A 27,985-nucleotide genomic window follows, 5' to 3' on the forward strand; every position below is an offset into this window, starting at 1 on the left:
TCCTGAACTTCTATAGATACAGTGGACTGAGTGTTTTCTGTGGCTGTGGAGGAGTCTTTGTCACAAGAAAATGTTTTATTGAATGATTTTGACCCAGCAGGGCTCGACCTCGTGACGATCAGGCTACCTACCTTGCAATATGTTTTATATAAACTTATAAATTATAACTTCAAATGCATCCTGTTACTCATAAACATCATAATTAAAATTGTGGTGAAACAGTGATGATGTAGCATATTTTAGAGCAACTGTATGTGAGTTTGTTTTATCTTGAAATATCAGTTTCAAATCATACACAGATGACTGTCTGTTCTGGTTGTATGTAAAGGTACTATAGAGGACAAAGCCACTTCCTTCCACCATCCACCTTATTTTGCAAAGCGGAAGTAAGCCGTTTTCTGCACTATAAAGCAGGGTTTTCATTTGAACATACATTAACAGGAAACCATATTTGTAAAAAAAAAAAAATTAATTTGATTTTTTTTTTTTAGTTTGGCTCACATCCCATTTGTTTACAAGGAAAGGGTGGGATCTATTACCAGGGGCTGATTGAAATGTTTTGGCTTCAGTTTTCAGGTGTACAGCATGAACAGAACATTTACAGGACAATGATGTATTAAAAACAAAACATTTTCCTTTGCATGTTTGAAAGTTTAACATACAGATGACAACTCTGTCAAAACAGTCCTCATTCACATAGCTCCACGAAAATGGCTAAACGCTGTATTATGCATGCCAGGCCAGTAGTTGGCAATGATACTTAGCATTTCTTCTGCTCATACTAAACATGTTCTATGTGTGCACATGACATCTCCATTCACACAAATTCTCGTTTTAATACTTTACACTGAGACAATAACAGTGTTGTTTTCAGAAATATGTACATTGAAACCCGTTTTCAAAACTTTGTGTTTCCAGGCACATAAGGTTTTCTGTTTTAAATAGAAAATGGAGTATGCAAGGGCAGATTACTTTACTGCAGCAACAAAAACATAAGTACAGCTACTGACTATAATTACTACTGTAATATATTTATGAAAATGAATTCCATTTACCTAACCGTGGGGCTCTGAAGTCACAAATACACAAAACTTCATACACTGCATACAGAAGATATTCTGGAGAATGTTGGTAACCAAACAGTCAGTGGTGGCCATTGACTTCCATAGTGTTTTTTTCCATAATAAGTCAATGGCTACCGTTAACTGTTTGGTTACTAAAAATCGTCAAAATAACTTATTTTGTGCCAAACATGATAAAGAAACTCATACAGATTTGGAAGAACATGCAATGACATAATTTTCATTTTGGGGTGAACTATCCCTTTTCAAAGTTTTCAAACCCTTTTAATGGCAGTAATTACTAAAAATGTGTTTATACAGTACATATAAATTTAAAAGAAATATGTTCTTGCAAATATAATTTATTATAACTGTAATGGCAGTAATTACTAAAAATGTGTTTATACAGTACATATAAATTTAAAAGAAATATGTTCTTGCAAATATAATTTATTATAACTGTAATGGCAGTAATTACTAAAAATGTGTTTATACAGTACATATAAATTTAAAAGCAATATGTTCTTGCAAATATTAATTTATTATATGTATGACTTGTAGCATAAATAACATAAATTGATATAACTCTGCAGGTATAAGGTACAAAAAAAAAATACTGTGACCATGTTTGAAAGTTTCAAGATTTTAGTGTTACCTTCAGAGATTTCAAATGAATAATGGAAAGCTGATAAAAAGTGTTTCAACTAGCAAAAATACTAGACACAACATGGACCAGTCATTATTAAGCAAGTAGCGTCAAGTAAAGGCATTATCCTCTCAAGAAACAAAGACAGCAGAGGGCAGCTGATACATTATACTGATAAAAATCACAAAACCTTTCAGTCTGTGCATTGTAAGTAATGGTGCAGAATCCCTCTTATCTGCATGTCTTCCAACATCTCAAAACCATTTCAGTGTGTGGAGTGAATTTCAGCGGCAGCCATAAATAAAACTACAGTCTAGTCCCTCAACAACACAGGCAAAACCAAACAAATAGAAAATTGCTTTTCCAAATGCACCTTTATTTAAAACCAAGACATGCCCTCATGTTGTGTTCCAGTCATTTTGATGCAGATTAAAAAAAAAACTAAAAAATCTAAATGGTAGTTAATGGTTAGTGTTGGGTTAAAATGTTATAAAAATTCCAATAGTATTTACAAGCAATTTTAAAAAGGCCAGTCATTTCTGACAGGGAACAACAAATGATTATTTTCAGGGGTTACAAGGGTGAGATGCATATGGAAATATAATGTGAGTAGGTCTTAACCTCTGCCATATACTGCTGCTTTTTTATATATACTTAAAATTTGGTTTATACTGTTTCATATATAAGGTATGGTTATAATAGTGTTACACACAAATGCTAAAATGTTTGCTTTCCTAAATTGGAATGGGTCTAATCTTGTAAAAATATTATGACTTGCCACAGATGGAGCTCATAATTAATTATATCCAGAAAAGGCTGTGGGATACACGCAACTGCAGGACTTTGATTATGTGCCATGTAATGGTTTCTGGTTATGTAATCATTGTTATTTGCTCTGCTGTTAACTAAATAAGCTGCAGATATGCACATTTGTTATGATATGTCATACCAATTCCCAGTGTGTATTTATTTATTTTATTCATTGGTGCACAGTGACACTAATGGTATCAGATGCCAGTCGATATGAAAATCTTGTGTGCTTTTGTTTATGCTGTAGGAAAAGTCAAGTTAAGTCACCTTTATTTATATAGCGCTTTTAACAATTCAGACTGTGTCAAAGCAGCTTTACAGTTTTAAATAGGAAGATAGTGTGTCAATAACGCAAAAAGACAATAGTAAACACTCAATTGTCAGTTAAAGGCAGTTCAATTCAGTGATGTCATCATCTAGCTCAGTTCAGTTTAAATAGTATCTGTGCAATGATATCACTGGAAAATAAGTGTCCCCAACTAAGCAGGCCAGAGGCGACAAGAAACCAAAACTCCATCAGTGGCAGAATGGAGAAGAAACCAGGCTCAGTCGGGGGGCCAGTTCTCCAGACAAACCAGCAGTTGATCCAGGCTGCAGCAAAGTCAAACTTTGGAGAAGACTCATCTGGTTCTGTGGTCTTGTCCTAATGGCCAACTAGGAGACAAGGTCTTGACTGTGGATCTGTCCCTGGGGTTCATCTAGTTGTGGTCTCCGCTGAAATTTGGGGCTGTAGAGGTCCTCTCTAGGTGCTGATCCACCATCTGAGCTGGATACGTACTGGATCTGGTGGCTACAGTGACATCGGGATAAGAAAGAAACAGAGTAATATTAGCGTAGATGCCATTCTTCTAATGATGTCCCAGAAAAATGTACGCACAATAAAATGCAACAATATATGCAACCAGAACAATAACTTAAATTGAAAATTCAATGTACATAACAGACAAAATGGTTTTGGCCATTAAATAGTGTAATTACAAAATGTATCAATCTATAACCTTTAAAACATGTGACAATTGAAAATGAATGTAAGCCGGTGTGTGTTAATGTGTTCATGTACTATAGCAAAACAACAGCTATAGCAAAAAAATTGTTTATGACAATCTCAGGTACGTTTCAATTATGTTTTAAAGCCATCATACAAAACCCCAAACAAGAGGAAACAATTTTTTATCTAATTAAAGGGATAGTTCATCCAAAATTTACATTCTGTAATTATTAACACAACCCCATATATGTGACCCTGAACCAAAAAAAAAACAGTCATAAGTCTGGACCCACACAGCCAACAATATGGGTCAAAATTATACATTTTTCTTTTATGACAAAAATCATATGATATTAAGTAAATATCATGTTCCATTAAGACATTTTGTAAATTTCCTACCATAAATATATCAAAACATAATTTTTTATTAGTAATATGCATTGCTAAGAATTAATTTGGACAAATTTAAAGGGGATATTCTCAATATATTTTTTTTGCACCCTCAGATTCCAGATTTTCAAATAGTTTTATCTCGGTCAAATATTGTCTGATCCTATCAAACCATACATCAATGGAAGGCTTATTTATTTAGCTTTCATGTCATGTATAAACCTCAATTTAAAAAAAATTGTCCCTTATGAAAGGTTTGAAGAATGTTAGTAAACCAACAGTTGACGGTGCCCATTGACTTCCACATTGGAAAAAATACTAGAATGGAAGTGGACAGGTTTCCCTTTAACTTTTGGCTTAAACATTTTAATTACTGAAATAATGCATGTAGCCCCCACAGTTTTCCAATGTAATAGCATAGAAAAACATGGTACTTTTTGGTGGGTGGCATTTCCAGTGGATGGACAAAAACTTGCAGACACTGTCTATTGTCTAACGTTACCCAAATACTGGAAACACCTAAAGCAAACATCTGCTTTATGATTTTAGAGAAAAATTAGGTACACGCTTCAACGGACAATGTTAACTTCCAACGCAAACACACGGAGATGAGCGCAGAATGACGCGGTGAAGCACGTCCGCAGATCTACATCCCCGTTCAGCCCGCAGCAGGAAGTGTGCTCAATACACCGAGAACGAGACGGTGGAGCCGCCCGCTGAAGAAAAAAAAAAAAAGAGTTAAAAAATGACTATGGCGAGCGACTGAACATGCAATTTATCATCTGCGCAATCAAAAAGAGCATAAACCCCCATTCCTGATCATTGCGCACGTCTGTAAGTCGGGTAAGTGGTTGCAGCTTGAAGGTGTTTGTTTAATTGCACACAATGGCCACATTCATTGAATCAGAGCTCGCGAGCCTCCGGATCTTTGTGTCGCTAGGCAGCTAACGTTAGCCGACTAGCACTGACCTTACTGCGAAGCAGAAACCATTTCACACTGAATGCCGGGCGTGTATCGTTTCAGACAGATTTATTTTTGAGTATTATTTATCCACACGACATCACAATGGTTTATTTTGTTTGAAAGACTGTTTTGTTTGCTCCCGCGCTAATATCGTGAAGAGAGGCTAGCGCGTTAGCTGAAGGGGGTTTGTCGCTGTCAGACCGACACATTAAAACAATCGATGCGATCGCCGGATTTTTTTTTTCGCGCATTCGAACCCTCACACGAGGTTGACAACAAATGAGCGCGAATATTTCGTCTAAAGCGTTTGTCGCTTCGAAAATTATGTTTTTCCTTCCTTCACACACTCGTTATTGGTGCTAAAGCCCACCAGCTAATATTTGCACACAGACAGAGACTCGCGCGACGCGCATCCTGTGAAAAACACACGGGTCAGGATGTACATTTTTAGGTATCCCTCACAAAGATGTACACACGTATTTGACTAAAGACATTATAGTATATCAAGTCCAACTGGATGCACTACATTTTTGTCTGGGTTCAGGACTTTTGGCGTCTTATTTGGTGAGTCTGGGGAGGGAAAATGACGCGGAATGTCGGGTATCTGCATCTGCTTTTGTCCGGATAAAAAGCGGGTGTGGGAGCGTCATGCCAAGGTCATGTCGAGGCGTTAATCGCTTATATTTGATATAAAAACGTCTTTTGTTCCAGTTGACGAAAATTATTGTTATCATTAGGGGTCCACACAGACGTGTTGTTTCCCATCCGTTTGTTTCTTTGTGAGCTGCGCCATTGGGAAATAACAAAATATAATGCATAATAACATATTTCAACTGTAACAATGTTTTGGGAGGGTCAGTTTATATATTTAGATGATAGGCAAGTTACTAGAAATATTATTATAATTTTTTTTATGAGCCCATGTGTTTTATCACTGTTTACTAGTTTTTAAGAGCTGTAAAAGGTCCCTTTGATTATTAGAAGAATGTAAAATTATGTCCAGAAATATAAAGGGAGTTAATAAAATCTTAAATATCAAGTGAATTGCTAAAATGAATATTTATTTATTTTTTTCTGGTTGGAAAATAATACAATGCTATGAAACCATCAACATTTTCTAGCTTCATAACATGCTGCAATAATGATTTGAGAGCTGTTTGTACATAGGGAAAATAAAAGCCAAGTTATAAATAAAACCTGTTTCTTTATGCTTAGCTGTTTTACCTAACTTTTTGACACACAATTGTCTGAATGATAAATTTTTATTTTATTTTATAATCCTTATCGGAAATGACTGAAAATATTGTAGTAAAGCAAAAAATAGTTATCAAGTTTATCACTGGTGATGCAATGTAAAGCATGACTTAGATTTAAACACAATATTTCAATAACAAAAAACAATATGCATTACCATGTTTTGTGATGTTATATGATAATTCAGTTGTTAAATGTCCAAGTACATATATCGGATAAGTACCATGATATTACCAGCTGATATCAACACTATACCATGATTTAAAAAAAAAATTATTTCACTTCAACATGTTCTAGTACAGCTTGTACCAACCTTCAAATGAGCAAACATGGTGTAATTAGTCTATTTGTATATTACTGCATTCATTTTATTCTGTAAATTAGGGGTGCACCGATCAAGATCGGCCGATCAAATGCGCATCTCGTCAGTAAAGCCGGTGTTCTGTAGATTTGTCCTACGCTGTCAGATTTTCCTACCTCCCACTAAAACAGTGGGTAGTACAATTCTACAATGAAAAATGCTACTGTAAAGTTATAGTTAATTAACGTCTAAACCATCCCTTACTGCAAATACAGTAATTATGTGTTATATTCGCAAATATAATGATCGGTCGATCTTGATCGATGCACCCCTACTGTAAATCTTGACCCATCTGGCATTTTGCAGTATGGATCTTGTCAGCGTTGATGAGCTAATGCATCCAGATGGTCTTGAGTCAGAGACCACTGGTCAGGTTATATACCCTAAGGGTATGCAATCTTAACTTGGATCACAGATGCTGTGAGAATAAATTAATTCCACATACAGCAGATTGTGCTGTTCTTGAATGATGATCACAATCACATCATAAACACTTAACATAATCTGTATTGCAACTTGTAGCACAAAATGTTATTACAAATGTAAGAAATAGTGAAACTTAAAATTTTGAAACTTTAGTATGTGGAACTTACATGAGCCTTGAAGCACTTATTTTTCCATAGTATATTTCATTGTTCAATTACTTGATATATTAGATAATTACAGAAATATATGCCTTGGTACCAGACTAACCTGATTATCATGGATATATTTAAAGGGAAACGCCACCGTTTTTCCATATTCCACTATGTTCTTCCATCAACTTAGATAAGGTGATCTGTACCTCTCCCATCTCAGTGTGTGCACTTAATCGCTGTAGCGCGTGGCGCCACTATGCTAGCATTTACCTTAGCACCATTCATTTCTAAGGATCCAAACGGATGAATTTAGAAGCCACTAAACACTTCCATGTTTTCCCTATTTAAAGACGATTACATGAGTAGTTACACAAGTAAGTGTGGTGACACAAAATAAACCGGTGATTTTCTAAGCGGATAAGAAATGATAACTATAAAGTATGGTGGAAGAGCACTTTGATGCACTTCGACCTTGGCGCAGTAATATCACTCAAGTTGAGGGAAGAACACAGTGGAATATGGAAAAAACTGGCGTTTTCCTTTCCTTACTGTTATAATTAGCAGCTTGAATGTGATTGTATAAAATATTAGTTTAAAATGACATGAGATGCATACAGGGATATCACATTTTGTAAAGCAAATTGGTGACCTACAAATACAGGCTGATTCAGAGCTACAATGAAATTATACTTATGTGACCCATGCAGAATAATCTGATCCATTAGAAACTATTTTTCTTCAAACCCTGTTGCAGCTCTAAACAAGGCCTTATTGACCTCTTTTTTACCGCCAGATCACTTCACATTGACAGATTTTGATATCAGTCACATATTGTCTGAACATTGGGTTATTGTTGAGGTTATTGTACTGACAGCGAAATAATGCCAAACAACTGGCTTGAGAGAGGCAGGAAAATAATCCAGCTGGGCTTTCTAGTGTTTCGGTTTTCTGATGGCCATTGTGTGGTAAAAGAGCACTTTCTTTCATTCAAGTTGTGTGGTAAGATGAATTGTTCCCCAGTGGAGACTAATTGAAGTGAATTTGTGGTCATGCCTTTTATTTAGTTCTGTTAAAGTAAACTCCACTTGAATAATACTGTGCTTTACATATTATCCTGAGTAAGAAAAGTGGTGGCACTTATTTTGGACTGCCAAACATACTGAATCTTTTTTGAATCAGGCTGGTTCTGTATTTATATTGGAGCCAAAGTGACCAAGTTTCACTTGGCTTTAGCGATGCCCATGACAGTGATTTAATCTGAGGAAGTGATTTTGAAGTGAGTACTAGCACTCAGTTTACCAGTGAAAGCAACAGAAAATCAGAATAATGCATGTGTTTTGAAGAGCACATCAGATTGATTTAACAATGGATAACAACGAAAACTAGTTTTAAGAGTAACTTTCAGTATTAAAATTGGGGTCATCAGTTCACAAATATATGAAATGTGGAAATGCAATAAAATGTTGGTCAGTCTTAATTTACGCCCCTTGCCGTACTGTGATGCGTGTCCAGGTCAGAACATTGGCACTACAAGATAAAAATAATAAACCCTATTACAAATGAACCATTTGTTGCATCCAGTGGGGACATGATTACGGATTATAATAACTTATACTGTGTTTTTACACTTTGCATCGCATTGCACTGTGTAAACATAAAACCATGTCTGCATTTGTGATCAGAGAAATGAAAAACGACAAGTGCTACTCTACACCAGCGGTTCTCCATTCCAGTCCTCGCACCCCCCAGCTCTGCATATTTTGCATTGTCTCTCTTTGTTAACACACCTGATTCAGATAATAAGCTCGTTAGAAGTGAGCTACATGCATGAACTATGTTCTGATTGACATGGTCCCTACACAGTGTTCATTGCTCCTTACTCCCTGAACAGGGGAAATCTGTTTAAGTTTACTTCAATTCAGAATATTAATTAATGGATTTGAGTTGTGCAACGTCTTCACACACACAGACAAGTGTGACACCATATACCTCTGTAAATAAAATATATAAATTCATGTTTTGCACACTTCAATGCACTTTGAAAAGAACGTATATGTTCGCTTCAAAAGGGAGCACAAGGACTGGAAATGAAAACCACTGCTCTACACTGCTCAAAACTCATGTTTTTAATTATCTGTGGGAAATCCTTTACATATGTAAACATACTTTCGGGCAGTCCTCCATTAAAATGTAAAAGTCTTAACTTTACAAAGAATATCTTTTCAACTTTCAAGATCTTCTTTATGCACCAATAGCTTGTAACACTCCAAAGACAAAAGGAAAACTTGAAATCGCATCATATGACGCCTTTAAATGAAAAAGATTCCCTCAAAAATCAGCTGCCATGCCATATAATTAATCAAAAAATACATTGTAGTTATTAATCTGAGCATAAATGTGGCATTGGAGCTTATTTTGGCAGACTAGCTAAAGAGTTGCCAGGGGATGACAAGGCAATGTAACCTTGGTTGTTTGTAGGAGTTTGTATACCATACTGCTGTATTTAGTTGTATCAGGGTGCAGATAACAACCTACACCATTTGCATTCTCATTTATATTCATTGAAGCATCGCTGCAAATTTGCATTTAGTTTATTCTGCTAAATTTTATTGCATTGTATAGGCCTTAGTACTCTTATATTGACAGCTTGTATTGACACTGCATGATTTCTGGTTGTTTGTTTTTGCAAATTGCTCACTTCAGCTGTCAAAATAGCTCCAATTATATTTTTTGTCAAACATAGGAACAGCTGAATGGCTAGACAGCCATTAGTGAGTATCTCTTAATCAATTTTGACCCAAACTGCTTGTTTACGAAAGTGTTTTGGCACATTGACGCCCTCCTAAATGTTGAGTTTGCATGACCAACATTTTTACCGGGTTGAAGAAGGAAGAGATGAACATTCCAAAATGTAGGAACATTTATTTTGCTTCAGTTCAGTTCCTCCAGATAGGTCCCAAGGCTGCTATATTCCTGAATCACCATGCAGTTGCTATTTATAGTACATTCTGCAAAAAGTTTTCTTGATCATCTAGGTGGTCACTATATATTCTTTTATAATTTTAGGCCATACCCATTTTGCATATAATCTCTAATTTACTTACTCTTGGTACAGCGTTTCTTATGCTGTTTCAAACTAGCATCTAGATTTGTAAACTGTTTCTGTCACTTATATATATATATTAAAATGGTGAATATAGATATATGAAATTAAAACATTTTTTTCTTTTTGTATTTTCTCAGCTTTCCTCTGATGCCCCACAACTGTCCAGACCCTCTCTGAACTCCTCTGATCGAGTGGAATTGAAAGGCTGATTGGAGAGAATATCTGTCACCCAGGTAAAATGGCTGATACTACAGAAGCAGAGAGCTGAACATCACACATTGCCCCCTTTTCTTCTTTGTTCGAGGATCATTTTATGTGGACATTTCCCCCTTCCATTTCAATTTTCTCATCATGGCTATGCATGATATGAATCGTGCCAAGGGTATACCTTGCAAAGAATGCGACATCATTTGCCCAAGTACACCTAGCCTACTGGAGCACATGAAAGCACACTATCATCAAGAAGATAATGGCAGATTTGAATGTGAGCAGTGTGGACGTATTTTTAAGCATGCCAGTAGCTTGGCTTCTCACAAAAAAACTCATGAGATGGGCTCCTTCCAGTGCCCGGTCTGCACCAGAACATTGCCCAATGCAGTGGCGCTCAAAAACCACCTCCGCATCCACACCTTGTCTCCAAGTGCCCAAGCTGAAGAGGAGAACGATGACAATGTTGATGAAGAAAGGGATTATAATCTAGCACAAGATCTGTCTGATGCAGCTTTCAGGAGTCACATTAACAACAGTGGAATGATGCCTGGCCATGACCACGACAAACAAAAATCTCCAGGATCTGAAGATGCCTGGGACAGACCATTCAAATGTGACCAATGTGACAGGACATATCGTCATCATGGTAGCTTGGTAAACCATAAGAAGTCTCATCAAGAGGGCACGTATAAGTGCAATGTCTGTTACAAACAGTTCAATAATCTTGCAGCTCTAAGTGCTCACGAACGCACTCATTCAAAATTTAAGCCCCCTGGAATGTCCATGGGAGCCCTTGTGCCTGAAGCACAATCTGACTCTCGTCCCCTTGGCCCCCAGAATAATGACATGGCACCCAGCTTTTGTCATCTTTGTCAAGTTGCTTTGCCTAATAAGAATGACTTTCAAGAGCACCTTTTGTTACATAATGCTGCATCATCTTCGTTGGGGCTTACACGTAGTTTCCCAGGGATAGTGCCTCATAATCTTAGTTCTGTTCGATCCCCAGCGGTAAATCCTTATACACCTGCTCTAGGTGACCCTCTTCCAATGCCTCCATTACCCGACAAGCGTTATGACCCAATGCTAGGCCCTCCTGTTAATAATGCCATATATACCTGTGCATATTGTGGAACGGGACATCCAGACTTGGAGAGTCTCAAAATTCATTATCTTACCCATGACCCTCACACCACAACACATGCTCAAGATGGCCCTGCTATTTTAAATTCTGATGGACTGGCTTCAAACTCTCAAACATCAACATCATCATCCAATGGTGGGACAAGGTCACAGGAGCAGTCTGTAGCCATTGACGATGCTGAACGCCGATTTAAGTGCCAAGATTGTGGGAAAAGCTATCGACATGCTGGGAGTCTAGTTAATCATAAACGCTCCCATCAAACTGGTCAATATCAGTGCACTGTTTGCTGTAAGCAGTATCCACACTTAGCAGCACTTCATAGCCACCTCCGTAGTCACAAATCCCGGCCAAATTCACAGTTGATGGGTACAGAAGAGGGAGATTGGCTTTCCTCTGAGCCACTGACAGGGCTAGACTCTCAACAAGGCTTTGTACATGCTCAGGACCAGGAGAGTGGTGCAACAACGCCAATTTCACTGACCAGTAATCTTGGTGATGCAGCACACTTTGTCCCAGACAGTTCCCACAACAGTGGCCTGGATTCACTGGAATTCCATGACCGATTCGATGGCTCTCTTGCCCAAAGCAATTCTGGTCACTCACCTCTTCCACAAAACCATCGTCAAGCAGACAGTGTCAACCAAGGCGGTATGACCAATGGTTACATGGATAACATGAGCTTCCATAGTCCTGGTGGTGCCTCCCTGCCAGCAGGCAGTGGCAATCTCAAAGAAAGTGCTCGCCAGAGGCGTAGTCATGATCTGATGCAGTTTGGAGGTGCTCAAGTCAACTCCCAGGGCAACAGTAAAAGAATGGATAACAAAGATGATGACGATGGAGAGGTTTATCAGTGCACAATCTGTGGAAACCATTACGCCAGCCTGAGGGCACTTCGTAGCCACTTACGAAGCCATGGGGTTAACCATGGGGCAGGACCCTCCTCTGCCCTCTCTCCAATAGGTGAGCAAGAGTGGAGGAGGCGACAAGAAGGTAGTACAACCAGTATTTTGATCTGTAGCACATGTGGCCAGAGCTTCAGCAGAAAGCAGGACTTGCTTAACCACGAGCTAGTCCATGGACATCCCCGGCCAGATGGATCTACACATGGCTTGGATGGCACTATCTCTAATTCTAATGGCAAAATGGATGGAAGGAACCACATTTGCATTGACTGTGGCATGTTCTTTGCAGATCGCCACCAGCTGATCACTCACCTGTGTCCAGGCAAGGCGAGAGTGGGGGCATTGAACAAGGGTATGAATGGAGCTAAAGGGATGACGGGTGGTGCTGGTACCAGTGGCAGCGGTGGGCCTGTAGACCCTCGGCAGTTGCCAGACTCTGGTGATCGGCCCCACAGGTGTGACCAGTGTGGAAGGAGTTACAGACACCCCTGCTCCCTGCTCAACCATAAGAAATCTCACAAGACTGGGGTCTTCCGCTGCCTTGTCTGCCAAAAACGCTACTACAACCTACTGGCTCTCAAGAACCACCAGAGGACTCATTTTGACTTAAAGAGGTTAGCCAGCATTGCATGTGACCTATAATACTCTTAACTGTTTAGTTCTCTTTGCATACTTTGAATGCTTATGTATTATCATGAGTTCCCCACTCATGTGATTACCCAGGTCATCACTGAATTAATAGATTTAATGAAAATTGAGTGTCAAAGCAAGTGTGCACTGGTGATTTTTTTCCCATTAGAAAAGACGAGGGCAACAAACATACTGATATACACACATACACAAAGTTGAGTCTGAATTTCATAATGTCTGTACCCCATTTGAGCATTGCGTAGTCATCTTTGTATTTGTAAGGGGACCTTCCCTTTTTCTGTTTCTTCCTTTTTTAGAAGAGCATTTTAACACTGCTTTCTTATCTGCTCGTTTTTGTGTGTTTTGTCTCTTCACAGGCACAAGTGTGAGGAGTGTGGGAAAGCCTTCAAGATTCAGAAGCAGTTGATAAATCATCTACGGCTACACGAAGAGCACAGAGCAAAGACTGGAGATCGAGAACAAAGGGTTCAAAGCATGTCTCATCCCAATGGTGCCCGCTATGAGGGAGGCCCATCACAGCTCCAAGCTATGAGGATGGGTGACCCCAAGATTCAGAATCCTCCTTTGAACACCAATTATGGTCAGCCTCAAGGTTTCAAGAAACCGTATGCGGGGGCTAGGGCCCAGCAAGTTGATGATGGCAGCGGTCGCCGCCCCTTTGCTTGCGATCAGTGTGGACGTACTTACCGTCATGCTGGCAGTCTGGCCAATCATAAGAACCTACACAAGATTGGTGAATACCACTGCAACGTGTGCAACTCCACTTATCCAAATCGACTGGCAATGAAGAACCACCTCCGAATGCATTTCGCTCTTAAGAAATATACCTGCACTGACTGCGGTAGGGGCTTCAGGAACCAGAGGCAACTTGAAACACATACCAGCAACCAGCTCTGCAAAGATATTCCTGGTCCTCTTCCTGGTCCCAGCATGCAGACGGCTCCTCCTCCAACTGAATATGAATGTGATGGGTGCTCTCAAGTATTTACTACAACCACAGATCTGGCCTCGCATAACTGCAGTGCCCAGCTTCCTTCTTCCTCTGCCTCCTTCAACAGCTCTAATATGAGCATGGAGACAGGTGACCTGGGGTCTCCAGAGCGTGAAGAACGTCCTTTTACCTGTGACCTTTGTGGCTGTTCTTACAAGCATGCTAGCAGTCTGCTGAACCACAAAAATACACACAAAATTGGCAACTTCAGCTGCTCCTTTTGTGACAAGCCGTACACCAACTACATGGCCCTGCGCAATCACATGCGTATCCACACACAGAAGAAGCGACATATCTGCTCAACCTGTGGCAAGGCTTTCCGGCTGGCCCGCTTTCTTCGCAATCACCAGAGAGTCCATGAGGAGGGCCACACCCGTTTTGGCTGCCCCACCTGCGGGAAGAGCTTCCAGGGCCGTTCTGGGCTGGCTAGGCACCGCTGCGGGGACAACCAGGTAGGCAAGGAGGGCGTGAGGAAGGACACTTCAAGCACAAGAGAGGGAGAGGAATACCGGTTCACGTGAGTTTGCGTCTGTTGTTCGTGATTTTTGAAGTGAACTAGTAAAGATCACAGGTTTCTACATGTCTATTACAGGTATATGATCTCCAATCCGGCTTCCTTGGGACCATACGCGTGCCGGAATTCGGATTTTTCTGAAGTTTGGACAGTATGATTAGTGGAGACCAGATAAGTTACCCCCCACTTTGCTTTCAGTTAGCAATATGCAATAGATTGTAAGGATGTCGTGATATAATAGGGACATTTTTATGTACTTACTAGGTAGATGTGTGTGTATTGTACCAAATCATTGATTCCCTCCTTTATTGATCTGATTGATAATATACTAGAATGTATGGTGTAGTTTACTGTAGTTTCCATTTTAGCATTCAGTTGCCATAAGTACTCATACTGACCATGTTATATCAGCTGTCATGCTTCCAGTAATAAATACTGATCTGGGCCCAACAGCATTTAACATGGGACTTAGACCCATTTTTTAAATGCATGTTTACTAAGTATAAATATAGCTTTTGTTGTTTTTAAAGTAAAGCTTGAAACTTTGCTCAATTTGCTGCCAAGACAATATAAATATCAAGCAGAAAACAAACTGTTTTTGAAATGTGCCAACATAATAACACTAACACACTACTTCCATATTATCATATTAAATGATGAGAACAAGCATTCATAAATTTCCATGTTTTATTCTGACCAAAACCTTATTTCCTGTACAATTATGTTATTTTAAGAAAATAACAATTCCTTTGTGTACTCTTTCTATACATGGTAACATATCCATTTTTACTTATCTTTTAGTACAAGTACTATGAGTTTGAAAGCAAGCAGTGATTTGCAGTACATTTTCTCATGATTAGGTTTGTCCTGTAGACTGTTACAAAATGATACATCTACAGTTCATATATTACCACCATAAATTATATAGAATATTATACCACTGCCTTCAATTTAAAACCAAACCCAATCGGTGGATACTTCAAAGTTCTAATTCAAGTTCAGTTTATTCACTGCCTTAATAGGCAATGTTATTCAAGTTATCTTCCCCAAGCCGGGCCAGTTTTTTTGAGTTTTGGCAGCTGGATTCAAGATCATATACCTGTATTTGTGTATCCGTCAATGCACTTATCATAGAAGTCAGCTACATGTTGCCAGACTACTTTCAGACTAATCTGTCTTACTAACTATTGAGGGGTTAAAAGGACAGTGAGCAGGGGAGATTAACTTTTCCTTTCCTCCGTCTCCACAGATGTGACCAGTGTGGCCGATCTTACCGGCATGCCAGCTCACTCCTTAATCACAAAAACATCCACACTGTCGGCATCTACAATTGCACTGTGTGCCTCAAGACCTTTTCCAACCTGCTCACACTCAAGAACCACCGTCGCATCCATTCTGAAACTCGAAGACACCGCTGTCCAGAATGCGGCAAGGCTTTCCGTGTCTCCTCCCAACTACAAAACCACCGCCGAGTGCACCGAAAAGAGGTGGAGTTAGCCTGCACTCTGTGCCGGCGGAGCTTCCCTACCCAGGCTAGCTTTCGACTCCACTTGGAAATGCAACATGGCCGTGCACCAAAATCATTGCAACAGCCTGGGGTTTCGTCCAGGGGTTCAGATGTGGGTTGGGGCTCTGGGCTTGACCTTACGCTGATGCAGGCCCAGGGACTGGATCCTGATGGGCTTCCAAAGCTTAACCCCTCACACCATGGCCTCAGAGGGAGCAGCTCATCTGGGCATCAACAACAACAGCAGCAACAACAGCAGAGTCGCAGTGAGGCGGGGTGTAAGTCGCATATCTGTGATCAGTGCGGCCGTGGTTACCGTCACGCCAGCTCGCTTCTAAATCACAAGAACAGCCACAAAATGGGCACCTATTTCTGCAGCTCCTGTCAGAAGGAGTTCTCCAACCTGATGGCACTCAAAAACCACAGACGCATCCACACTGAACCCAAGCGTTACCAGTGCCCGGACTGTGGTAAGGCTTTCCGGGTCTCCACCCAGCTCATCTGCCACCGGCGCATCCACACCAAGGAAAAGCCTTTCTCTTGTAAGCAGTGTGATAAGCACTTCTCCAGCAAATCCAACTTAAGACACCATCAGAAGGTCCACTGGAACAGCTCGTCACCTTCTTCTAGTCTGACCATGGGCACCAACTTACTGAGTATTCCGTCTGGGCCCTTTCTATAGTGGTGAGAACTGGGGAAGCAGAACTTGCGGTTTGTTTCGGAGAAACACGCCAAGGATTTTGGAGGTGCCAAAACCCCCATTCCTTTTATTCTCAGTCATCTCTAGTGCTTGAGGTGTGGCCGTGAGGCTTTTGTTGAACAGGTTGTTGTTTAGGTTAAGAGAACTGTCCCTGCATGTACCCTGAAACATTGGATTAAACAATGGATTTGTTACATTGCGTAATAACTGTTAGTTTAGGTCATAGTGACATTTTCCCCACCCTTTCTCTTATCCTAAATACCACTGGTGACCTTACTTGCATTTTCATAGTTCCCTTTTGGGGGTGGGGGACATTGAGGGCCACTGCCTTCATTTCTGATACCAGCCTTTTGAAGAAGTGCAAACTAGCTGGCATCTTGTTTTAATTCTTAAAAATGGATTGCTTTCCAATGAGACATTTCCATATATATTGTGTATTAAATAGCACTTTTCCCACCATGGTACTGTTAGATCAGTATTGTTTTTGTGATGTCATAATGGGCAGGTTAAATTATAGTGACTTTAGGTTCAAAATGGACACGTATCCCCATGGTCAGGGTAACTGCCACAAGAAACACACATTAGAAATCCATACATTTCATCCCATGCCCAGCTTTGATTGATAGTCTTGAAAGCATTCTAAATTTTCAATCCTAGACAATACAAAGAAAACACGTTGATTGTCCGATGAATTTCGAGACGTGTCGAGCAACTTGTATGTTTAAGAAGTAGAAGTAACTATGTTTAACAGTGTATAGAGCGTATTTGAAACGTCTTCAGTTATTGAAGGCAACACATTTGTGTTGTGTAGGACTGTCAGAAGTTCTTTTTTTTTGTACTCTTCCCCATTTTTGTTGATGTTCTAACTTTTCTAACTTGTGTGGTCCTTCCAGCACGAAGATGAGCTTCAAACCTCACTATTCAGCAGGTGACAGCACTGCGCTTATTGGGTTCATTCATTCGTTCCCCCCTTAATTTTACGATGTTGCTCAGAACCCATATTTTAAAACTGCAACTAACTGCTAGTGTATAGAAGCGATAGGGTTGTGCTATGAAAAAAAAAATGGGAGAAAAGTGAAAAGGAGAAAAATGTATATTGATAGGCTTGTAATGGCATTTGGTTTTACCTTGTATTGTATTGTACCTCGGACTGTATTATTTACAGGAAAACTTTTATAAAAGAACACCGTAGTATGCATTTTATTTATATTAACACTTGTAACTGAAAAACGCTAGTTTTAGAGCTCCCAGTTTTAGGATTTCTTGTTTCGACCCCTCCATTCTCCAGAGGCTGTCGGACACGGTGTCAGGAATGGCAGGACTCATAAAAAACACTTGTTATAGTGACTGTAATCTCCACTTTCGTTGCCATTGTTTGTTATGCTTTTAAACGAACATTTCTGTCCCTTGTGCAATAAACAGGGAACTGTAATAATGTGTGTTTTGATTGCAGTACAATGAGTGTAAACATATCACTGTATTATTATATTGACTTTCTCACGTGATGTCGTGACTGTCTCCCCCACGCTCATGTCAAGATTGGATGTGCCTGTTTCACGCTTTAAGCTCACACGTTAAGGAATTATTTTGTGATCATTACAGTCAGCAAGGCAATCTTATTTGAACTCCTCAGTTAAACCATGTTAACCCATGTATTTATTTGTTTTGGCTTTCTTTTTTATTTAATTGTATTTTACTATTTTGAGCTTGTTTTCAACCTATAATTCCTTGGAGCACTGGTGCTATGTAAATGTATTTTGAGTGAAAATGAAGTTGTATGTGCTATGATCAAAGCACGGGAAGATTATATATTTATGTACATTTACCCTTGCAAATTTTACACAATTGGATAGTAAAAAAAAAAAATAATAATCTTCCCAGGTGCACAGTTGCTACTTTGGCAAGATTTGATTCCAAATATAAATGATAAAAGTTTTAATATTTTTTTCTTCCTTGTTTATATATAAATAAGCTATATCTATCTATATATATATATATAAACACATATATATTGTTTATATATATGCACAAACACACATATATGTGACTGTATACTTTTTTTAAACTACATTTTGATAATTAATTTCTTAACAGAACATGTTTGAATTATAACCTCAATGCTCTCAAATAATAAAAATTAATGTGACATTCACTCTACATTTATGTGTGAAAGTTTGCCACTCATGGTTGGTGTTCTGAAAGAGTCACCGTCCACCATCTGGTTTCAATTTCATGGTGTCCTTGGTAAAGTATGTTTATTATGAATGTTTCCATTCATGGATTTTAGGATGTTTAATGCACCTGACAGCTGGGGTAAGCAGTTTGTCTTAACTGAGTAATCAAATAATAGCAAAATGAATTCCTCACCATTACTTGTCTTGTACAGTTAAAACCACATAGGATTTTGCTCCTTTTGTTCAGGCTTATCACCAAGATGAACTCTGATATAGTCTAGGTATCCTTGAAACTTTTGATAAATACACTAATATATAATCAGTCATTTCTATGCACGATAATATTTATGCAATACTTTTTTTTTTTAACCGATAAACCAAAATCAAGTTTTTCTTCAAGTTATGTTTTTTTTTTTTACTTTTAGCAGATTTTTTGTTTTTATTTTATTTTTATTTATTTTATTTTTCTCTATTTTTAAGATCGTGGAGTTTATACAAGAAAGTAGGGATGAGGGGGAATTAAATTGGGACACGTACGTCCTTGAATGTACGCACAGTAGTTGTTTTATATAAATAGTACAAAGGACTTTTATATATAACGTTAGCTACGAATCAGTCAGCAGGGGTTCAGATAAAAAATCGGCAGCTGGCAGCAGGAAGTGGCTGCCATTGACAGCCGGAAGGCAGTAACTGACAGCCGGAAGGCAGTAACTGGCAGCCGGATGGTAGGCAGGGCCTGCCATTCGGTGGGAGCCAATCAGTATCGACCAACGTGAGTACAACCAATCAGATATAACTGCACCCAAACGCTTCAGTAATGGTTGCGATTGAGCAAACGGTAAGTTCAGAAATTGGTCATCGGAGTAATTAATGTTTTTTTGCGTTGTAAGTTTGATTTTAATTGTTATCTTGGTGAACGACAGTGTAACTTTGCCTACTTTGGTTTAATTGTTCAATGAAATCTAATTAGTGGTAGCAATGTTGTTTGTGTACCTTGTTAGGGGCCTACCATTAACTTCAAATAATTACATTTGACGTACCATTAAATATTAACGTTTGTTAGCGTGTTAACAGTCTATTGAATAATATAAAAGAATATTGTTTGACTGGAATAATAGAAGATAAATGTGCAACACTAACCATATATTTTTGCATGTTTAGTCTTTCAGGAGATTGTGTGATATACATTAACTTAAGAGTTCTTAAAAGAAGAATCCTTTTTTTTTTTTGCACTATTGAGGTGTTTTTTCTCTAATACTATGCATGTGCAGTATGCGCAGAACTGTTCTGTGTACCAGTTGAAGTTGTAAGCATGTGAATGCAAAACAATTTTTTTTATTTATTTTTTTTTTTTATTATCTATACAAAATATAATGGACCGGTTCATAATTCCTTATAACTATTAGGTCTAGTTTCACAGACAGGGCTTGGATTAAGCCAGGATTAGGCTGTAGTTAAATTTAGAACATTGAAGTAGCTTTTGTAAACCTGCATTTAGAAAAAAAAAAAAAAAACATTACTGATGTGCATCTTGAGACAAAACCATGGCACTGACACCTTTCTTTCTTTTTTTGTAATACCCAATAGTTGCCAGATGCTGTCCTGTTGGAAATTCTTCTTTACGTGATCCTGGAGGATGGTGATGCTACATTACTAAGTCCGTCTTTGGTTTGTTCCAAATTCAGAAGTCTGTTGTACTGTATACAGACTCCTTTCGAAAGAGGGCACAATCCAGCTACCTTGACAGAGTGTTTTCTTTTACATATTTGATTAGAGGTTTAAAAAGGTGCCATAACATTACATTTCTCAATTGCCATGTCTGAATGTTTATCTTTGTAATAATGCTGTTTTCTTGCTCCTCATCTCAATATACAGGTGGAACAAAATGGAGAACAAGTCTAAGCCATGCCAGGAATTCTTCAAAATGTACACCTTGCAGACACTGCGACGAGGTTTACAACAACTGCTTACCAGGTGTGCAAATTATGCATGAAAATGTAACCACTTCTCTGTACATGATGACAAGATGCAATGGGAATAATCATTAATATGGCTGTGCATGCATGTCTACTGTTAATAAAGCAATTTAGGTATTAAAGTCACCATTTTCTTATGAATAATAAAATGCAGCAGCTAGAGTTCTTCCTAGAATCAGGAAGTATGACTGGATTAGCCCAGTTCTGTAAACACTGCACTGGCTTCCTATCAAACATCGTATAGATATTAATATCTTCAATTATATTAATCTGTTTCTTTCTTATTCGGAGGTCACTGCAGTCACCCGGATCCAGTACATATCCAGACCAGATGGTGGATCCCCTGTAAAGACCTTGTTTTTTCTCAATTTTGTCACCGGTGGAGTTTTGGTTCCTTGTCGCCTCTGGCTTGCTTCGTTGTGGTCACTTCATTTACAGCGATATCATTGACATGATTGCAAACGATTCCACAGATACTATTTAAACTGAACCGAGCTGAAGGATGACATCACTGAATTCAATGATAAACTGCCTTTTAAACTGACTACAAACTGAGTTTACTAATGTCCTTCTGCATTATTGACTGACACACTATTTTCCTTTTAATACTGTAAAGTTGCTTTGCTTTGATCTGTATTATTAAAAGCAATATATAAATAAACGATGCTTGACTTGACCATGTTGCAAGAGGAAAATGAGGAGAGATGCACATCCATCCTGGGTTTTAAAGTGATTGGTGCAAGATGCTGGAGAAGTAACTCCGTATACCTCGTCAGTTCTGATCTAAGAGTCTTGAAAATACCTCCGGATTGTTGTTAGTGATTCTGATTGATATTTTTGTCTGCTTGCTTACTGAATATATTTTATACTGTTTACATTGTAAAGCACTGACTTTGACAACTTACTAACCCAGTTTCAAATTTAACAGCTACTTTATACTATATATATATATAGTTGTTTCTTGAAATACTACAAATATAACCGCAAAATATGATTTTAAATAAAGGTTTCTGAGACTTCTCTCTTTTCAGTCATTTGTGTATATAGCCTATAATAAATATACAACATACACCCAGTAAGTGCCACTCTCGTATGTAAATAAATATAAATGTGTTTGTGTGCATTTATTTCACACGAACAATGATACATGCATGCATAAACATTCAGCTGGAAATTAACGTTTAGCAAAATTATCTTATTTCTTTGTTTATATTTGATCAATATTTTAAATCAAATAATACACAATACTGACCTTTATACTTATTTAAAAAAGTTTTAAACATAATCATAAGCGTATTTAATTATTTATTTGTCTTGTTGCCGCCGGCAGCCTCCTCCAATTTCCGGGTATTAGCGACAGCTGCCATCCGGTTTTATTGGCAGCCACTTCCTGCTGCCAGTGACAGCCACTTCCTGCTGACAGCTGCCGATTTTTCGCTGAACCCCCTCTCGAATCAGTCCAAAATCTGAACCAGAGCAGATCAAATCAAAGGCAATACAAAGATAATTAAATAACAAAATAAGGCGGATAAACGTATCATAGACCATTTAGTTAACGTTACTCAATAAATGGAGCAATCGGCAGGTGTGTGTATTTATGGCATTCATGACGAATATGCAGCGACAGCGACCACTAAAGGTGCACTAAGGAATTCCCGCGCGTGACATCAGCGCCAAGAAAAGCGCGCCATTCTACATCAGTTATTGAGCAGCAGACCAGAAAGGTAACTATTATAATTTATAATAATGTACTTGTTTATACAAACATACCTTGGTTATATTAGGCAAGTTGGCATTTTAGAAATGTAAGCATAACATTAAGTTAACTCCAGATTAAAATCTATGTCATTATTTAACGTTACTCACCCAATAGACCATTTACGCAAAAACCGGAAACACGTCAACGAAGTGTAAACCCAGTTCCGGTGTGAGATTTGTTGGCGGAGAAATCGAAATGTCAGCTAGAGTGTTTTCGACGAGCCTGAGTTTTCTTCCCAAGTTCACCAGCGCCGATGTGGTGAAGAGTGTGGAGGTGCATTCGTCCACTAAAGGGAACAAATTGGACAAAGGATACAAGTTCTTCCACGAAGAGTTTATCCACAATTACGAAGGTAAGCTTTAGCTAGCTTTAGCCATAGCACCGGTTATAACTCTGTTAACGTTAACTGTATATCTTAGGTGTTGCGAATTTGTAATATAAGGTACAACACATCGCAGTGAATATGTTGTGTGTATGTTTAAGTGAGAAGGCACGAGATTAACATAACAACCAGTAATTTGGTGAAGCTGTAACATTACTAGGTAACGTTGAAATGTGAAATGTTACTGAAATTGTCTTGTAAAATTGTGTATTTTTATGTGAGATAACACGTAATGTTTTCTTGTTGTATGCGGTTATAGTATCAAATATTCTCCAGGGACAGGTAGTAGTGAGAGGTAAATGCTTCAGGTCAATGAGAAAGAGCGAGGAGCCTCACAAACTGGAGGTTTGACTATAGACAGACAGAATGCCGGTTGGCAAAAGTTGCCCGTTCTTGCGTGTTCACTCTTCTTGCTGCGGTTGCGGCATTTTCTTCACTTACTATTATTTTACTGAAAGTAGGGTGACGAGACGTCCTCTTTTTTTCCCGGACATGTCCTCTTTTTTGATACCTATATAATAAAATAACATTGAACATACATGAAATGTAATCATATTTGCATTATGTACGCAGCTCTGCACACCCATTACTCTCAATGAAATATCTCACAAACTCACTACTCTTCCTTTTTTTTTACCAACTCAAATCTGGTCACCCTACTGAAAGTTATAGTTTCATGTTATTATGAACATTGATGTAGCAACATAAGTATGACTTAATTGTAACCTATTTAATGTGTTGTGTCTAGATATCACTGGATGTAGAGAGTTCCAACCTGAAAGCTTTCTCCTGCAGTTGTGCGGCTGGTAAAGGATTCTGCAATCACATAGTTGCCATCCTGTACCAGACCGCACATTATTCACAGCTGGGTCTGCAGGCTGTTCCACCCCCACTGGCCTGCACAAGTGGCTTGCAAAGATGGCACAGACCAAGAACAGAGGTGGGTTTGTGATAAACATGTCATTATGATTTAAGAACCGATGCGTATCTATAACAACTCTAAATTATTATAAAAACACCCCCAGTAGTGTCTACAGACTGTAATTGCTTTTTGTCTTTTACTTTTAAGGGAATCCATCCTGAACCGGTTAGTGAGCTGGTGGTGCAAAAGCCCAAAACAGTTGGCAAGGATGGTCTGAGGTCCACACTGTACAAGGCATATACAGGTGATTAATTTAACTTTTTGTTGCTTTGTGAGAGCAAGTTAAGTTTTTTTTAATGTTATGACTAACCAAATGATGGTTAACTCAGATATAATGAATAAAATGTAAATGTAGTTATGCACTCAAGTCTAACTTTTCTTTTGTGTGACCAATAATCTTGTGTTTCTCTTGTCTAGGACCACTGCCAGATCCATATATGATGGCATCTGGAAGCAAATTAAGCCAGGTGCAGCCCCAACCTCTCATGGCTGTTGTATTGGATGGGCTTTCTGAGATGGAGTTGACGCCATCTAAATTTGGGTCTGTCCCTCGTGGATCCCCCATGTCCTATCACTGTCCACCCAAGAAGACCAGTGACCTCCTCCTACACCACATGGCTCCAGAATTTCCATCCCTTCCTGTGATGCAGCACATTTTTCCCAGGTTGCATTTTGTCCCGACCTTGCATCAGTTTATGCATCTCCAGTCTCTTGAAGTGTCACCGCAGCTGTCCTGCGAGATAGCAAAAGAAACTCAGCAGCAATCCAAATGTCCTGCGTGGACACAGCTACGGCGACCAAGGCTGACTGCTAGTCATTTTTGGGATGCTTGTTGTAGTAGGGCGTGTCGTGCAGAGCTGGAGTCTGCAGCTATTCAGATGATCAGAGGCTCCACAAAGCAAACAGCTGCAATGAAGCGTGGGCTACTAGTGGAGCCTGAAGTGCTGGCAAACTATGCTGAACTGTTGCGAGTTAATGTGTTACCAGCAGGATTCGTCATTCACCCTGACGCACCACATCTCGGGGCCAGTCCAGACGGTCGGGTGTATGACCCTTCAGAGTCACCTCCTTTTGGCCTGGTTGAAGTGAAGAGCAGCACAAAAACTGATCCATCTCAGGTTGCTCACCTCAAGGTGCAGGAAGGTCACGCCAGTCTGAGGCGTTCACATAAGTACTACTGGCAGGTTCAGGGCCAACTGGCAATCACAGGACTGACATGGTGTGACTTTGTTACCGATACCCGATCAACTTTAACCGTGGAAAGAATTTGGCGTGATGACTCATTCATTGCGGAAATGAAAGAGCAATTAGATGTATATTATTATGGCACATACATGAATGCATACCTTAAATTACACTAATCTTGTCTTACCAATCAGTTTGTCCTAATGTTAATGATCTGTAATGTTATTTGTTTTATTGTAAATATTTGATGTTACGAGTTTTTATTAATCAGTTGATGTTACGCATACCAAAAAAATTAAATGATGCACAATTTTGACCAAACTTTTTTTATTTGTTCATCTATTTTTTGTGTGAAATCAAAGGCACATTTCAACAGAAAAATATTAAGAATATAACAATTATATTTAATTTGATTTTTAAGAATATGTGCGAACATTAAATTATTTACATGCTATTAACACTTTATTTACATACCAAACATTAATTCACTCTTCAAAACAAAAAGGTCCTTGATAATTTGCCAAAACACAGCAGTTAAGCCAGATCTGATTCACACTGCCAATCAGTGTGAGCGGCACGGGAGAGTCCCAGATGTGAAAGGACTTTATCCTACCGATCACTCTTTCCACTATAATTCTGAGGCGGGCAATGGCTTGGGTTTGTTCCGTTTCCTCCTTGCTGAATTGAGCTGAACGCTTAAAAGGTGGAATGATGAGCTTAGATCCAACGTCAGCAAGGAGGTCTTGAATGAGGAACCCTTTGTCCGCCATGACATCGTCTCCTGGCTCCAGCAAGGGAAGGACTCCACTGATCCTGGTGATCTCCTTATCTGAGATGCACCCAGTGTACAGGGGTGAGATGAATGTCACCAAACCATTGGGAGCAACTCCAATTAGCCCTTTCAATGTCGTCCTGTTTTTGTAATTTGAAAATGTTTCTGATTGTAAGGTCAGGGATGAGGCTGTTTCCAGGGCAATTTCTGTGCAGTCCAGTATCACTCTGACATTCGGACAGTACCGCTGGAATTTAAGGGGCATAGTGGACTTAACCTTTTCCCTGCTTATCCAGATGGGAAGTGAGCTCAGCATCATAAAAAGATAATTGGCCCAGGTGATGGTAACCCTGCTAACCCTGGCAATGCTCACATTAAAAATGTCAGCAATGAGCTGCTCCTTCATGCCAACAGCAACCCGCATGGAGTACATCAAGAACTCATCTATTAATGGCATGATGCGTGGTGGGCTGGGATCTTCGCAGCCTTCCTCACCTGCCCTCTGTGCTTTGGTCCAGTACACCAGTCTAAGTGCAGATGGTGCAATTGACTCCCAAAAAATAGTAAAAACACTCTCAGATGGAAATTTGGTGTAGAAACGTATTTGGTCGTCTGACGCACAGTATCGGCTGAAGAGAGTAGGGGGTGGTAGACCAGTGTTTTGCAATTTGGCTTCTAGGTCATGGATGTAATCCAAAGCCTCATCCAGAGCACCTGTAAAGATAAAGAAATTAAAAACCAGTCTTAACATATTTATGCTACATTTCAACACAACACAGTATTTTTAAGAATAAAAAGTATTTTAATTATTTAATTACAAATTACACTTCATTTATTTTTTGTTAAGGAAAATACAAATGACAAAATACTCAAAAGTAATTAAATACATGTCATTAAAAGGAGAGAACAGGGCACAACCTAACACAAGGCCATTTGTAACACACTTGTTTTAAATACTTCCACACATGCTAGTATGATGAAACAGTGTATTTACTAGCTGCCACATGAATACATTTTTCATTATTGTTTAAAAAAAAATACATTATTTTATATGAACACAATAATTGTATTTTATTGAGAAAATATTTTAAGATTTCTTGTATTTTTTTTTTTTTAATTAGATCGGATTACATTTTAAACTGTTATATGGTCGTGTTATAAAATTTTTTTGGGGAAAAATAAACACTCTAAACCCAAAGTAGGTTTACAAAAATGGAGAAAGTCAAAAAGAGTTAGGTTGTGCCCGCTCTCCCTACTGCCCATTTCTGGCCCCTTACAGCTAGACAGTATGAGACTATGTTACAGATGTAGGCTAACGTTAGTTGAATTTTCGTGAACAGCTTATAATATAAACATCAGTTTGTTCAGGTATAAATGCATTTATCCAATAACGGTACACATAGTTGACTAGCGTTAACTAAACACATTATGAACAATCTTACCTGCAGGTGGGTGTGTCACGTAGTCGTGATCCATCCTTGCTGCCTTAGCCACCATGTCGCTATCTTCACAGCATAGCTGTATAGACTGACGTTTTAAGGTTCTGTCATATACTGACTCCCTTCTCAAAGGAGCAGTAAAGTTGTTCCAAGGGAATAGGCTTGGGACTACACCACTCTTCAGGCGACGAACGACGCAGCCACCACTGTAATCATCCGGAGCGAAGTGCCGGCTGCAAACATAGGTGCTACCTGTTTTAACATTAAAACTATGCTTCCTCTCTTCGGATCGCCTGTATCCATTTGGGTTTCAGGTTTGGATCCACAGGAAAAGAATGAAAAGAAAGGTAGGGCTGTTTTTGGTTGGAAGACGAACAGCCTGGAACACAACAGAAACTGCGACTCTTTGACTCTGCCATTTTTCGTATCTGCCGCGCGGACCGCTACGATAACCGGAAGTTCTAATACACTTCATTGACGTATTTCCGTTCGAAAAATGCGGAAGTGCGAAAAAGGTCTATTGTCGTTTCAAACCTGTGACTTGTAATCTAATTCATTTCCAAATAAGGACAGCTCATTGTGACACCGACTGTCAAACTCCC

General features: G+C 39.0%; 3 protein-coding genes and 2 long non-coding RNA genes across 10 annotated transcripts in view; 4 read left to right on the top strand and 1 right to left on the bottom strand.

Annotated features, from left to right (window-relative positions):
- Positions 1–4,323: 4,323 nt before the first annotated feature.
- Positions 4,324–18,654, top strand: LOC113119623 (zinc finger protein 646-like). 5 transcript variants are annotated; one of them, XM_026289223.1, is made up of 5 exons: positions 4,324–4,738; positions 10,296–13,025; positions 13,419–14,505; positions 14,646–14,738; positions 15,815–15,949. In XM_026289223.1, the coding sequence occupies exons 2-4, from the start codon at positions 10,510–10,512 to the stop codon at positions 14,706–14,708; spliced, it is 3,666 nt and encodes a 1,221-aa protein (XP_026145008.1). In that variant the 5' UTR covers positions 4,324–4,738; positions 10,296–10,509; the 3' UTR covers positions 14,709–14,738; positions 15,815–15,949. The 5 variants fall into 5 exon arrangements, with proteins under 5 accessions (XP_026145008.1, XP_026145007.1, XP_026145004.1 ...); XM_026289222.1 differs by having other exon boundaries at positions 4,325–4,738; positions 13,419–14,570; positions 15,815–15,971; XM_026289221.1 differs by lacking the exon at positions 14,646–14,738 and having other exon boundaries at positions 4,333–4,738; positions 10,296–12,469; positions 12,701–13,025; positions 13,419–14,570; positions 15,817–18,654.
- A 1,886-nt stretch (positions 18,655–20,540) lies between these two features.
- Positions 20,541–21,273, top strand: LOC113119686 (uncharacterized). Its single transcript, XR_003294502.1, has 3 exons — positions 20,541–20,734; positions 20,824–20,922; positions 21,216–21,273. It is a non-coding gene; the product is annotated as an uncharacterized LOC113119686 (long non-coding RNA).
- Positions 21,274–22,391: 1,118 nt separating this feature from the next.
- The window catches only part of LOC113119687 (uncharacterized), a 46,400-nt gene continuing 40,806 nt past the window's right edge, over positions 22,392–27,985 (top strand). For both annotated transcript variants that reach the window (XR_003294503.1, XR_003294504.1), the window contains exon 1: positions 22,392–22,648. This is a non-coding gene — a long non-coding RNA (uncharacterized LOC113119687). The remainder of the gene's footprint in view (positions 22,649–27,985) is intronic.
- On the top strand, positions 22,846–25,493 carry LOC113119656 (uncharacterized). The gene is made up of 4 exons (XM_026289272.1): positions 22,846–23,035; positions 23,814–24,005; positions 24,135–24,231; positions 24,405–25,493. The coding sequence occupies exon 4, from the start codon at positions 24,425–24,427 to the stop codon at positions 25,346–25,348; it is 924 nt and encodes a 307-aa protein (XP_026145057.1). The 5' UTR covers positions 22,846–23,035; positions 23,814–24,005; positions 24,135–24,231; positions 24,405–24,424; the 3' UTR covers positions 25,349–25,493.
- LOC113119650 (uncharacterized) lies at positions 25,630–27,899 on the bottom strand. The gene is made up of 2 exons (XM_026289263.1): positions 27,387–27,899; positions 25,630–26,658 (listed from the first exon to the last, which is right to left on the bottom strand). Exons 1-2 carry the CDS (start codon positions 27,439–27,441, stop codon positions 25,658–25,660), a joined length of 1,056 nt encoding a protein of 351 aa, XP_026145048.1. The 5' UTR covers positions 27,442–27,899; the 3' UTR covers positions 25,630–25,657.

Source organism: Carassius auratus, chromosome 19 (genome assembly GCF_003368295.1).
Source record: "Carassius auratus strain Wakin chromosome 19, ASM336829v1, whole genome shotgun sequence".
Lineage (NCBI taxonomy): Eukaryota > Metazoa > Chordata > Actinopteri > Cypriniformes > Cyprinidae > Carassius > Carassius auratus.